Source organism: Apostichopus japonicus, chromosome 23 (assembly GCF_037975245.1).
Source record: "Apostichopus japonicus isolate 1M-3 chromosome 23, ASM3797524v1, whole genome shotgun sequence".
NCBI lineage: Eukaryota > Metazoa > Echinodermata > Holothuroidea > Aspidochirotida > Stichopodidae > Apostichopus > Apostichopus japonicus.
The window spans coordinates 1,749,347-1,763,696 of NC_092583.1; the positions used below are offsets into that span (position 1 = coordinate 1,749,347).

Sequence of the window (14,350 nt, forward strand, 5' to 3'; positions counted from 1 at the left end):
AGTGTTAGATAAACAAAGCAACTCCCCTCCCCCCCCCCCCTCCCCCCGTTTCATGTAGGTAACGGTAAATCGTCGAAAAATATCAAGTCGAAAGGAGGATTCAAATGTCGAGATTCAATTGTCGTAAATTTTGAGATTTTTTGCGGTGAAATAGTAAGTTGATATTTCCGGGGAAAAAATCGATATATACTTTGAGAATAGATTGGCAAATTTGCGACAAACAAAATAGTGAAATATTAACCCAAACAATTGAAATTGCGACTAAGTAGAAATAATATCACTTTTTCGTTCGAAATTCCTATCTATCTATCTATCTGTCTGTCTGCCTGTCGATTAATTGATAGATTGATTGATTCTTATTCCCCATTCCTATTCATATCCCTATTCTTATGTCATTGTAATTATCATTATTAATTAAGCGTTTACTTAGCTACAGCCGGACTGGAGTTGTATACCTCCTGACGTCACACGAAGCTAAATCCGATAGAATAACCTCAATGCGGTTTGCAACGCCGGTAAGCAACTGAATACCCCGATCAGCGCAAAGCTTACAAGAAAAGCAAATACACCAAATGTTCAGAATACACTGGTACGTGGCGAAAGGTCTGTCGGAAGACATTAGATAAAGCGACCTACCACATTAGCATGAAAGGTTAGGCTCGCCAATTTATTTTCTATAATAGGCTACATGTTATCCGGTGAGTACACAGTTAAATTCTTATTATTCTAATAAGTAGCCTAACATAAAGACCATGTAACATTTCTATCTGTGTTAATGAACTATTATTCAAATATGATGGCGACGGAAGGCTCATAAAAGGAATCCTTTAATCTCAGAATATCACCTCTCTGTTTGTTTATATATTACTTTGCTAGTTACTTTGACATCATGGTGGTGATTCTGTTTTCTGCTTAAGAAAATTGCAAGGATGTCGGTAAGGCTCTTTTAATATTTTGTACAGTTTTACCAAAACATATTTTCAGTTTGATTTATATCCCACATAATATAAATATAAATGGTGAATAGTTAAATTACAAAAGTCAAAAGAATACAAAGGATAAGTAAGATGAAAAAGGAGAAAAGAACAAAGAACATTTATATTTCGTCTCCGAGAATCAAACCCACGAAGCTGTAGTTCTTTCGTGTTAATTTGGCTACAATCTAGTACTATAGGCCTACTGATGCTCAATGCGGTCTGAATAAGGTTACAAGTAGCCTACCTCTAAAATTAACCTCTTTGTTTTTAGTTTATCAAAATCTTAAAATTCGGTAACATTGTTACAATATTTAATAGTGTAAAATCATATATGGTATAGTTTAAATGTGTAGGGACACCATTTTTTCCCCCTTCGTATCAACACTGTCTAAGAGATGATTTTTTTAAATTTTTTATCTTCGTTTTTTTCAATTGGTGTACACCTTTCAGTTAAATTGAAAGCTGTCCAATTAATTTCTGCTATGATGTGTTAATTAATGTCACACCCAACTCAAACAGCATACTCTGTTAAAAAGGTTGGACCAATTTGTTTACCTATAACATTGGGTACGTTTGTAAATCCAACCAACTTTGCGTAAATTGTTGCCACAAATCAAGTGTACCGTATAACTGCAGACAATTTCGACCAACTTTCGACCACTTTTTTGGCAACTAACTTACTTAAACTGTCGTAATTTTGTTGTTTTTCATTCTTCTTCTTCTGAGTGCAACGGGGTTTTTCCTTTATAAAAATTTATACAATTTTTCGTAGCGTGTATTAGTTTGAGCTCATCGTTCTAATTATTAAAGACAAGCAACTCCGTATTATGTAGCCGGTGCGCTTTAGTTTACTGCTTTTTAGACATGTATGAAAAATGCTTCCTATACGCAATCGCTCCTATACGCAATCGCAGGTTTCCTTTAATCACTGCCTACACGGTAGCCCCCGCCTTCCATCACACCCCGAGATACCCTCTTCCCGATGTACAAGTTGTGTCCCCTTATGTTGAGGTCATACCGTTGACATCCATGCAAAGTCAAATTATGCAGCATCGGCCGAGTACACTGAAAACTTAAATTGGTCCACCGACTAACATAACGTTAGTCCATCTGGTGCCTCTCCCGACTAACACAGCCTTAGTCAGTTGATATACCGACTAATTTATTCCTTAGTCAGTTGGATTTCTTAGTCGGTCATCTTAGTCCGTCAGCTTAGTCGATCAACGATAACTTAGTCGGTAAATGTATATTAGTCAGTTACATTAGTTGGTGACATTAGTCGGTCTTTACCGACTAATTTATACCAGCCACCGACTAGTTTATAGCAGGTTTTACATTAGTCAGGATGGTGCCTCTCCCGACTAACCTTTCTTAGTCGGTATCGACTGACTAGTTGCACTGACTAGAATCACTGAAAGAATTAAACCCGACTAGTTTCACTGACTAGAATCACTGAAAGAAAAGAGAGCAGAAGAAACACAAATAATGTGTACGTTGGCAATATTTATTTCTGATAAAACTTCTGATGTCTACAAAAGCTGACTTTCGACAGATGGAGAAAAAATCACTGTAAACAATAATTTGAAAATATCATTTTATTCCAACAAAGTTAAGACAAGTTAATGGATCAAACATGAATCGCAAAAGTATAGTGCTGCACAATAATGCAAAGTTGAATCTTGGGCAAGAGTTCCTCACGACTTTCGTTTTAAAGTGGTACCCCAAATCGACACCAGTTAAGTCTTCACGAACAAAGAGTGTTTCTCTTAACTACAAATGGCCTTCCACTTGTCTTCAGGAAGCCAAAAATCTGCACCATTATTGACCTGTGAACAGAAAATATGATATACGTGTAAGCACAGATACAGATATAGCACATGATAGCTCACATTATCATAAACAGGGGCTCTAAGCGGAGCGCCACCATCTTGTCGATGTCTTGGCGTTTTTCTTCTGCTCCCTCCTTTTCTCCCTTTCTACTTTTCTCTCTTTTTTCTTTTTCTTTTCCCTTCCTTCCTCCTCTTTTCCCCCCTTTTTTCCCCTTTCTTCTCTTTTCTTTTTCTCTCCTCTTTTTCTTACCCGGGGGCGCACGCCCCAACGCCTCTCCCTGGATACGCGCCTGAGAGTGTATGTTCAGCTGGCATTCACCAGCCAGCCATGTAGATGATAAATGGGGCTAGTAGTCCCAATATTGTGATATGTTGTGGGCGGAGGTCATATATTCGTTTGAGTTCACCAGGGGTCAAATTGTGGAAACCATTGTTTATCACAATATTTTAACAAGGACAGATGTCATATTTAGTATTTTGATGTATCACATTTAGTACAAGAAGCCAGTTTTTGAGGTCAATGGTCATTTCAGGACAGCCTGTGTCATTGTGAATTATTGTTTGTCACATCACACTGCTTTTCACTGTATTACTAAGATCAAAATTACATCTAATGATCACCGTTTTATCTTTGTAACCATAACTTTGAAACAGTTTGAACAATGAAAGGATCTAATTGAAATGGAGTTATATTGTGGGAATTATCGTATACACACAGTCTCTATATAAATTACAAAGCCACTATCGTTTATGCCAAAGAATCTACCATATGACGAATAGCAGCAACCAATCAAAGCATTGGCTGCATAGGATTTGCTTTCAACAAGAAGATATTCATTGTATGTGTGGCTAAATGTGTGAGACTGCATTGACTCCTTACATAAGTGCTCATTTTGGACACTCAAAGAGTAAACTTCAGAAATAAGAGATCTGCCAAGCAAGATGATATACCAAATTGGAATTGGTCTTAAGTCCGAGTGCAGAAAGCTGGACTCGAGTACTATAAACGTGTGGGTATTACACATTTCTTTGTGGGTATACTGTACGGGTGGGATTTACATTAAATACGTGTTTGTTGCCACATTGTTCAGTTCAGTTCAGTGGTGTTGTTATTGTTTGTTGTGTAGGGCAATCAATCTTGTAAACCTTTATACAACAGACACATCCCTACCTGTGATTCATTGATTAACGGTAAACTGTAACCGTAGGTGCTTTTTTGTTTTTTAAATTATGTGATGCAACTTACCAGGTAGAAACAATTAAACTCAAGAACACTGTGATACAACAAATTTGAACACATTGTTAGTAACAGATGATGAAGCCACAAATGAAAGTATGAGTTCATGTATAAGAATTCAAAATAATAACAATTTTGGAAGCTAGGAAAGTTTTAAAGAAAATGGTTACACATCTCTAAAAGAGTAACGGCGTTCCGTTATAACAATTCCTCATTCATATAAACACTTAATAGACATGCCTTTTTACCTGCAACTTTAAACCAGGGAGTTGAAAAAAAATAATATTCATCTGTTTGCACAAATCGTAGATATAACCCTCAGTGTCAACGTGTAAATTGTGTAAACAAGAGTACAACGACACAGGATTCGGGATTTGAGCAGGTTTCCAATAACATGTTTTCGTACTTTTTGGAATAATATCTTTCTTTCTTTCTTTTAAAATAACCGCAACTTCTCAAAAGAACCGACATTTCTTCAAATCCTTTGTATAGATGATTGAATTTGTTTCAAAACAAATAAATGATAACAATCAACCGCAAAGTAGAAGGTTAAAAACACTCCCGTTACAAAGAAGTTTCATGCTGAAAGCAGTCAATGATGCGTTTCCAAATTTCCTGTGATTTGTTTGACTAATAGTCCTTACCATTGTCTGCAAACATTTTTGCATTTATCGTGCTCAATAAACACAACGTATTTTGTTAAAATAACTTATTTATATAGCGCATTATACCGACGGTCTCAATGCAACTAATTGTAACGTTGCTGTCCCGTGTAGAGATAGCAAAGTTTGTATAGTATAGGCTCTCATGTGTGTGCACTCTCAAATATCACAACGTGTATGGTTGGCCACAGTGGACAAAATTCAGAAATTATGACGACATATCAGGAGGCAGGACTTTTTTATGTCTACATAAAATTGATTTGATGTGGACATAAATTCAAATTAATGCTGGCATATATTAAAATAATGCTGGCACCGTACCGTACCAGCTGCGTACTGATAATGCAGTTGGCACCTTCCTCTTTCAATCTGTTTCAATCTGTGTGAATATTAATGTACATTTAAAGAGTTGTGTCTGTATTGCATGTATGGGCTACCACATTATGTCAAAATATTCTTGCTTATGAGTTGCACTTCTCTTTATATAGTAAGTACACCTTGTAAAGGGTTTCAGTGCAAACACATGAATTTATTTGTAATCTAAGATAATACATATAATATTAATGTCCCCACGCTTCCATAGGCATGAGTTGTACACTGAAAACTTAAATTGGTTCACCGACTAACATAACGTTAGTCCATCTGGTGCCTCTCCTGACTAACACAGCCTTAATCAGTTGCTATACCGACTAATTTATTCCTTAGTCAGTTGGATTTCTTAGTCGGTCATCTTAGTCCGTCAGCTTAGTCGATCAACAATTTCTTAGTCGGTAAATGTATATTAGTCAGTTACATTAGTTGGTGACATTAGTCGGTCTTTACCGACTAATTTATACCAGCCACCGACTAGTTTATAGCAGGTTTTACATTAGTCAGGATGGTGCCTCTCCCGACTAACCTTTCTTAGTCGGTATCGACTGACTAGTTGCACTGACTAGAATCACTGAAAGAATTAAACCCGACTAGTTTCACTGACTAGCATCACTGAAAGAAAAGAGAGCAGAAGAAGCACAAATAATGTGTACGTTGGCAGTATTTATTTCTGATAAAACTTCTGATGTCTACAAAGGCTGACTTTCGACAGATAGAGAAGAAATCACTGTAAACAAAAATCTGAAAATCTGATTTTATTCCAACAAAGTTAAGACAAGTTAATGGATCAAACATGAATCGCAAAAGTATAGCACTGCACAATAATGCAAAGTTGAATCTTGGGCAAGGGTTCCTCATGACTTTCGTTTTAAAGTGGTACCCCAAATCGACACCAGTTAAGTCTTCACGAACAAAGAGTGTTTCTCTTAACTACAAATGGCCTCCCACTTGTCTTCAGGAAGCCAAAATCTGCACCATTATTGACCTGTGAACAGAAAATATGATATACGTGTAAGCACAGATACAGATATAGCACATGATAACTCACGTTATCCTAAACATACATTTACATTAAAATTTTATAACATATTGGGAGGTATACATTTAAATCTAGGTCCCTCAAATTATAAGCCAGGAATAGCAGCTTTACCAAATAATTATTAGCTTTGCACAGCATAACACCAAGTTATTTTTCAAAGCTTAATAATTATGTTAATCATGTTAATAATGATCCCAATAGACCGGGAGCCCAGAGGGTTCGGTTAGCTGGGAAGGTAACCAATTGCCTTGTACATCACAATGTTCACAGTGCATTCCTGTATATGAAACCAGACGACTGGCAAACCGGCTGTGGTGGGTGTGGCTGGGAGAGCAATTTTAAAGTCACCTGATAGCTAACCTAGATCAGCTTTCATGGTAACCACATCAAAGTAAGTACAATGTGTCAGATATGGCCCCAAGAGCAACAAATGGCTATTGCCAGTAATTATTGGTGGTGGGGTACCCCTGCCAGTGATCAATAATTGACCCCTCACGGCTGACCTAGGTCAGCTCATGAGGTAACCACTTGAAACCTACTGGAAAATGTTGGTTAGGACTTCAGATACAAGGGATGGGCATTGCCAGTAATTTTTATTGGTGGGGTACCCCTGCCAGTAGACCCCCAAAATGCCCATCCCCTCATTGACCTAGGTCAGCTCATAAGGTAACCAGTTGAAACCTACTGGAAAATGATAGGTATTACTTCAAATGTAAGTGATGGGCATTTCCAGTAATTTATATTGGTGGGGTACCCCTGCCAGTAGACCCCCAAAATGCCCATCCCCTCATTGACCTAGGTCAGCTCATGAGGTAACCAGTTGAAACCTACTGGAAAATGATAGGTATTACTTCAAATGTAAGTGATGGGCATTTCCAGTAATTTATATTGGTGGGGTACCCCTGCCAGTAGACCCCCAAAATGCCCATCCCCTCATTGACTTAGCTGTGTTTGTTCTTTATGCTGGATAGACTATAACCTGAATGATGTTTACCTGCTTTTGTTGATATATTGTCTATAAAGGCTTGTTTTGTGTATACTAAGCACATTAGTCGGTTTGCCCCAAGATGTAACAGATAACTCACTTATGACAGTGTGAAAACTCCGTTGACTATATCTATGTGCCGCACAGCTTTCATCTTATTCCAATGTTCAAAGATAACGACTAGGTGTATGTTTATTTGTACGTGGGTGAGTGTGCGTATGTGTGTAGTTGCGTGGCTTTAAATGGAATTTTAAGGAATTAAATCATGGTTTACAAGCAGATTAAGCGACACATAAAAATCTTGAGGTCTCTATTTGTTTGTTCTGTATACTTCTACGTCGTTATCTAAGCCTAGAAAACATTAATTAACAGGAGAAATTCATATAGGCTGTTATTACATTACAAATTATTAATGAAGCACTGGAACTGAAAGATAATGCATTGTTAGGTAAATTCAAAATACCAATTGTGTGAACCTTTAAAGGACAAATGAACAACTAGATTATAAAAGAAGAAGAATAAAAAAAATGTTGACAGTGCTGCATGGAGTAAAGAGGGGGCGGGGCCACCTGGTCATCTGCTATGTGCCCTTACAGCTGGACCCAAACGTAGTTCGACATTAAAAGCCTTAAGCCTTAAAAGTCTTAAAAGTTAAGTAATATATGATATTTACCGGTCGTACTACGAATATATATGAGTCGCATCGCGATTTGAATGTACCTAAGATGATTTTCATATTTATGTGATATATTAATAGCTCTAACGGTAATTGGTATATATGTGTCGTTTACCTTATTTATTTTGTACAAAATAGATCATACTGACTCTACACATAGTAAAGGTTTTTTTTTATCTATTCCTTTGATTATGGTTTATCAAGTAAAATTAATAAATCAATATTCCATAACAGAGATATACATATAAACATGTATGCGTGTGTGTGTGTGTTTTGTATGTCGCACATACCAAATTTGGTAAAGATCGTCGGTGAGGAAGCTTGACAGAATTGCTGTAAACTATTTGAAATATTCAAATATAATCGGTTCTATATATTTCGAAATGTTTCCTTCTAGTATCTTGCTAACATGGTTCCGCAGACGAAGACAATATGTTTACAGTCCAAACGGATAATCGTTGTTATCTCTTTGTCCCTGTATGTAATCGTTGCGATCTTAGGGCTACTACACCAAGTCAACTTACCTCGCTTGAAGCCACTTTTCAAATCGAATGTAAGGTAAGTTAATGGTTTTGCCTCGATTTCAAGTTTTCGGTCTGTGAAAAGTCAGCTTCTGGTAAAACTTTTAGCTTTACTACTATAAAGGCCCCCCCTCCCCCTCTCAATCAATAAGTCTTAAAGCAGCATTTTGCGTTGGGTCGCTTTTTTCCACTTTTTTAACATGTGCATCGATTTTTTTACATGTATCAATCATAAAACAGCAATCTAAGATACCATCCAAGTTTCACCCTGCCAAGAGCGTTAATTAGCGAGTAATTAACGATTTATGTCGATAAATGAGAAGAGTGTCCTCGACAAATTTCACAGTTAAAATTAATTGCATACAATTCCGCCAAACCCACTAGTTTGAATTCAACCAATCAGAGATGCAGGTTTAGTTATGAGCCGTTGCTAAATATAGATTCAAGACTTCGCGTTGGTTGTACCAGGGAGTTGTTATGCAACTCCCTGGTACAACTGCCATATAGACTGTACACAAATCAAGCGTGGTGTTATATTACGTATCTGTCAATGACGTTCGTAGTGTTTAAATATTCATATTATGGGCGAGGTTTATTGGGTTCCCAACGGAAAATATCTTGGAGAACAACAAAGTTGAAAGTTGCAAATTTTTCGACTTTCATGCCACCATTTGAAGTAAAATATAAATAGATTAGCTAGTTATGTATGTCATTATGGCAAAGTATAGAATCAGTGAGGTTGAGAAAAATCATAGAAAAGGACGCAAAATGCTGCTTTAAAGCAGCATTTTGCAGCGACATGAAAGTCGAAAAATTTGCAACTTTCAACTTTGTTGTTCTCCAAGATATTTTCCGTTGGGAACCCAATAAACCTCGCCCATAATATGAATATTTAAACACTACGAACGTCATTGACAGATAAGTAATATAACACCACGCTTGATTTGTGTACAGTCTATATGGCAGTTGTACCAGGCAGTTGCATAACAACTCCCTGGTTGTACCAACGCAAAGTCTTGAATCTATTTTTAGCAACGGCTCATAACTAAACCTGCATCTCTGATTGGTTGAATTCAAACTAGTGGGTTTGGGAACTGAATGCGATTAATTTTGTATGTGGAATACTCGCCAATTAACGTTTTTGGCACGGAAAAACTTGGCTAATATCTTAATTTGCTGTTTTGTGATTTGATGTAAAAAGTATGTAAAAAACTCGATGGACATGTCAAAAAAGTAGAAAACGGCGACCAAACGCAAAATGCTCATGAATAAACATACTGTTCACTGATTGGTGGAATTCAAACTAGTGGATTTGGAGATATGAAAACTTTGTCGAGGACACTTTTACTCGTTATCGACATAAATCGTTAATTACTCGCTAATTAACGCTCTTGGCAGGGTGAAACTTGGATGGTATCTTAGTTTGCTGTTTTATGATTGATACATCTAAAACAAATCGATGCACATGTTAAAAAGGTGGAAAAAGGCGACCCAACGCAAAATGCTGCTTTAAAGTTGCAAGAATTATTGATGACTTCTTCGACACATTCGGACATGATATTATCCTTATGTTTGGAATTAAGGGTGAGAATACTATACCGCCCTAACCACAAGTCATGTTCAAAGTTTGTCCCCGTTTCAGGGAAAGCTCAAACATGCCCGCATGTCATACAATGGAGCTATAAACTCTTTATTGCTCCATGGTCATACAGGCATACCGTATCTTCAGCGGGTGCCAGTTAACATTGGTCAATATGCTCACGTTTCTGAAGGAAATCTTTGCAGATTTACTCAACAACTCAAAACGACCTCTTAAATTCCCGATTGCCCGTAAATGAACACATGTGAAGACATGCTTTTAGAAAATCATTACTCGAGATAGGAATACACTAGAGAGCTTCCCATAGCTTTATTTTGCACATAAGACAGCCTGCATCAATAAACAACCTTTTTCCGAGGGGGTCACATGGACTTTTTTTTTGTCTTCAAAGGTTTGAACCAGGGACCTCAGGTACTGCAGACGTGTACTCTCCCGTTCTGCCACCTCACCGCTCCAATCTGACAATAAAGGAATTTACCCCTGTTCGACCTCGCAAGAGGTCCTACGGGGGAGATTATAGATACATAGACTTGTCATGTCATTTAATGGACCTGACAGAGAATACCCAAATCTGAGGACACTGATTGGTCAATTTTTGTGTGCCACAGTGTTGAGGCACAGAAGCTATGCCTTATGTGTGCTAGTTTTTATAATTCTTTTTTTCATTTTAAAGACTTTTAGGTTCTCCCTAATAATGAAGAAAAAAGAATTAATTGCTGTCTCATCTCAAATTTATCAGGGATTCCATGAAGGAATTCTCTATGCATCTATCCTCTGCTTGTTTTTTTTTTAGGAAAAGAGATGCATACTATAACATATAAGAATAGCCGCTTGTCTCTCTTCTTTATTCAACTCATATCCACAGGTAATTTATATTGCCAACATTAAGATATGAGTAGAACAAAAGGTTTGTCATATCAGTATTGCAAAAATATGGGACAAAATCATGGAAAAATTGCTGTAAATGTACCATCATGTTTCATAGTGTGACCCATATATGTTCTACTGTGGTAAAATCATGGTACAATTATGGTAAATTTACCATAGTATAATTGCACCGTATAGTTTTACCCTATTTTTACTGTGGTTAATCATGGCACAATTGTAGGAATTTCACCTATGTAGTTTATGTACCATATTAACTTACCCTACTTTTACTACAGAAATATCATGGTAAAACTATGGTAAATTTACCATAGTAAATGTACCACACTTTTACCCTACTTTTACCGCGGTAATATAATGGTAAAACTGCGGTAAATTTACCGTAGTAAATGTACTACACTTTTACCCTACTTTTACCGCGGTAATACCATGGTAAAATTGTGGTAAGTTTACCGTAGTAAATGTACCACACTTTTACCGCGGTAGTACCATGGTAAAACTGTGGTAAATTTACCGCGGTAAATGTACCGCACTTTTACCCTACTTATACCGTGGTAATATCATGGTAAAACTGCGGTAAATTTACCGCGGTAAATGTACCGCACTTTTACCCTACTTTTACCGCGGTAATATAATGGTAAAACTGCGGTAAATTTACCGCACTTTTACCATACTTTTACCGCGGTAATACCATGGTAAAAATGCGGTAACTTGTTGTACCGCGGTTGATTTTACCACAATTTTACCACACATTTACCCTATTTACCACACATTTACCATAGTTTACCGCGGTAAAATTAGGGTACATTTTTTGCTGGGATAGTTGCACACTGTATGTACTATGTATTGTGTATGTAGCGCAATTTGGTATATATAGACTTACCGTTACGCGTGGCTACCAATGTATTACAGAATACATTTGTTTGTTTGGAGGGGGGAAAATCAGTCATATTCCTCACATTCAAACATCAAATTATATTTTACTAATGAAATAACATGTCTTGAACTCATCAAACTATCAAAAGTCCAGCAAATTTCATCAAAATAATTTCAAATCCATGGGCAAAAAAGTACATTGTTTGTATCATAACCTCATTTACATATTTGCATATCTAATTAGCTTAATTATAAAAAAATTATAAAAATTAAAACCTCATTTCAATACCTATCTGTCAATACTTGGGTCCCTATTGACAAAATGAACAGATTTTAAATAATTACAATGTGTAAATATTTCCCCCCAGGGGGACAATTATATGATCACAACATGGGAAAGAGGAGATAGGCCTAATTATCTTAGTAAGAAACACTTTTACCACTCAAAATCTTTGATTGGATGGAGCGGACGTTAGACCAATCTCCAATGGTTTTCAAATGGCCGCCCAATCCTTTGTTTTGACAATTATTGGAAACCCCTTCTAATGTCGAAAGGAGATGATGAGAGGGGGTGGGGAGGGGGCTGGAACAAAAAAAAAGGTTTTTTCGTTCACTAGACTTCTTGAAAAATTAGTTTCAACGAATTAATGTGATGAAATAAATGTTGTCACCGTTTTTTCGATTTCCATTTGAAGGTTAACTGCAGGACTTTACCGAAGCTTTGCGCCTCTCGCTGAGTTAGAGTGGGGAGATATGAGTAATAATAATAATAATAACACATTGGTTTCCACACATGAGCCAGAATGTTCACCAAAACAGAAGATAGTGTTTATAAAGACACACAAAACAGCGAGTACAACAACTGCTTCCATCTTTGAGCGATACGGTTATTATCGCAATTTGACGTTCGTTACGGGAAAAAGCCACGTTCTATCCTTTCCTGGCAAATTTAATCGCAAAGATGTGTTATCGTTCCCTAAGATGAAGAAGAAGACGTTTGACATTTTAGCGAATCACGCCAGATATGATCGTAAGGAGATGAGTCTATTGATACCGAATGCAGTCTACGTCACCATCCTACGAAAGCCCGAAGACCAATTGGAATCGGCTTTCGGATATTTCGAAATGTACAAAACGATTAATAAACTAGAGGGAGAAACACATTTGGAGGCTTATATGAAAGACCCGAAGAAATATTGGAAAAAGTTTAAAATGTGGCAACTGAGTAGAAATGGACAATTATTCGATTTAGGTTTCGAGCATGAGTTCGATGAGGATGACGTCAAATTAGAGGGCGCAATTCAAGACTTGGACGAGGAATTGGACCTTGTTTTGATCAGAGAATATTACGACGAGTCTCTCATTCTATTAAGAAAATTATTGTGTTGGGATTATGAAGATATTTTATACATATCAGCTGGGGTCAGAAGTTCAAGTCATCGATTTCAGAAAAGTGACGAATTAATAGCGAAGATTAAAAAATGGAACCATGGAGATGTTTTACTATATGATCACTTCAATCGGACATTTTGGAAGAAAGTAGATGCTTACGGTAAAGATTTTCAGAGAGACTTGAAATTTTTTAGACAATTAAACCAGGAAGCTTTTGATCAATGTATCGATTCTTATAGACTTGACAGAGAAGATAGGAGAGAAGATAAATTTGTACTTAAGAATAATACAGAAAGGTGCACCAGGATTCTAAGAGCCGACATCGGATACACGAAACTTATTCGAACTTATATGAAAAAGAAATATGGATGATTGCCCAAGAAATTACAATAGGTTCATTGAACTTATAATATTATTGTTGTTGTTGTTATTTTATAATCATTATTATTATTATGATTATTATTATTCGGATGAATTGTCACTTATAGGCCTACGTATAACGTATGGTCTGTGATAACGTATAATCAATAGAAGACCAACACTGTTTTTTAAAGCGATCGTTGATAAGTGCTATTTTTTCTTCTTCTTTTATTTGCTGTAATTGTAGACCTTTGGACTTTCAGATTATATATATCGAAGGAAACCGTCGTGAGTAATTCTTGCCTATTTCAACCGTTCCACCTTAGAATGTTAGACTCGCGTATTAGTTACTGAATAGCTATGTTAGGATAGACAAGCCAATACATACATACATCCATAGGCCTACATACATACATACATACATACATACATACATACATACATACATACATACATACATACATACACACATACATACATACATACATACATACATACATACATACATACATACATACATACATACATACATACATACATACATACATACATACATACATACATACATACATACATACATACATACATACATACATACATACATACATACATACATACATACATACATACATACATACATACATACATACATACATACATACATACATACATACATACATACATACATACATACATACATACATACATACATACATACATACATACATACATACATACATACATACATACATACATACATACATACATACATACATACATACATACATACATACATACATACATACATACATACATACATACATACATACATACATACATACATACATACATACATACATACATACATACATACATACATACATACATACATACATACATACATACATACATACATACATACATACATACATACATACA

At 36.3% G+C, this 14,350-nt stretch overlaps 1 protein-coding gene across 12 annotated transcripts; it reads left to right on the forward strand.

The window, feature by feature from the left end:
* The first annotated feature begins 60 nt into the window (after positions 1 to 60).
* LOC139964590 (galactosylceramide sulfotransferase-like) lies at positions 61 to 13,996 on the forward strand. Of its 12 annotated transcripts, none has more exons than XR_011792026.1 (4): positions 61 to 652; positions 6,387 to 6,507; positions 8,278 to 8,335; positions 10,290 to 13,996. XR_011792026.1 is itself a non-coding variant. In XM_071966308.1 (4 exons), exons 3-4 carry the CDS (start codon positions 8,187 to 8,189, stop codon positions 13,421 to 13,423), a joined length of 1,218 nt encoding a protein of 405 aa, XP_071822409.1. In that variant the 5' UTR covers positions 427 to 698; positions 6,387 to 6,507; positions 8,175 to 8,186; the 3' UTR covers positions 13,424 to 13,986. The 12 variants fall into 12 exon arrangements, 6 of the variants coding, with proteins under 6 accessions (XP_071822409.1, XP_071822410.1, XP_071822408.1 ...); XR_011792024.1 differs by having other exon boundaries at positions 66 to 698; XM_071966308.1 differs by having other exon boundaries at positions 427 to 698; positions 8,175 to 8,335; positions 12,355 to 13,986.
* Positions 13,997 to 14,350: the final 354 nt, after the last annotated feature.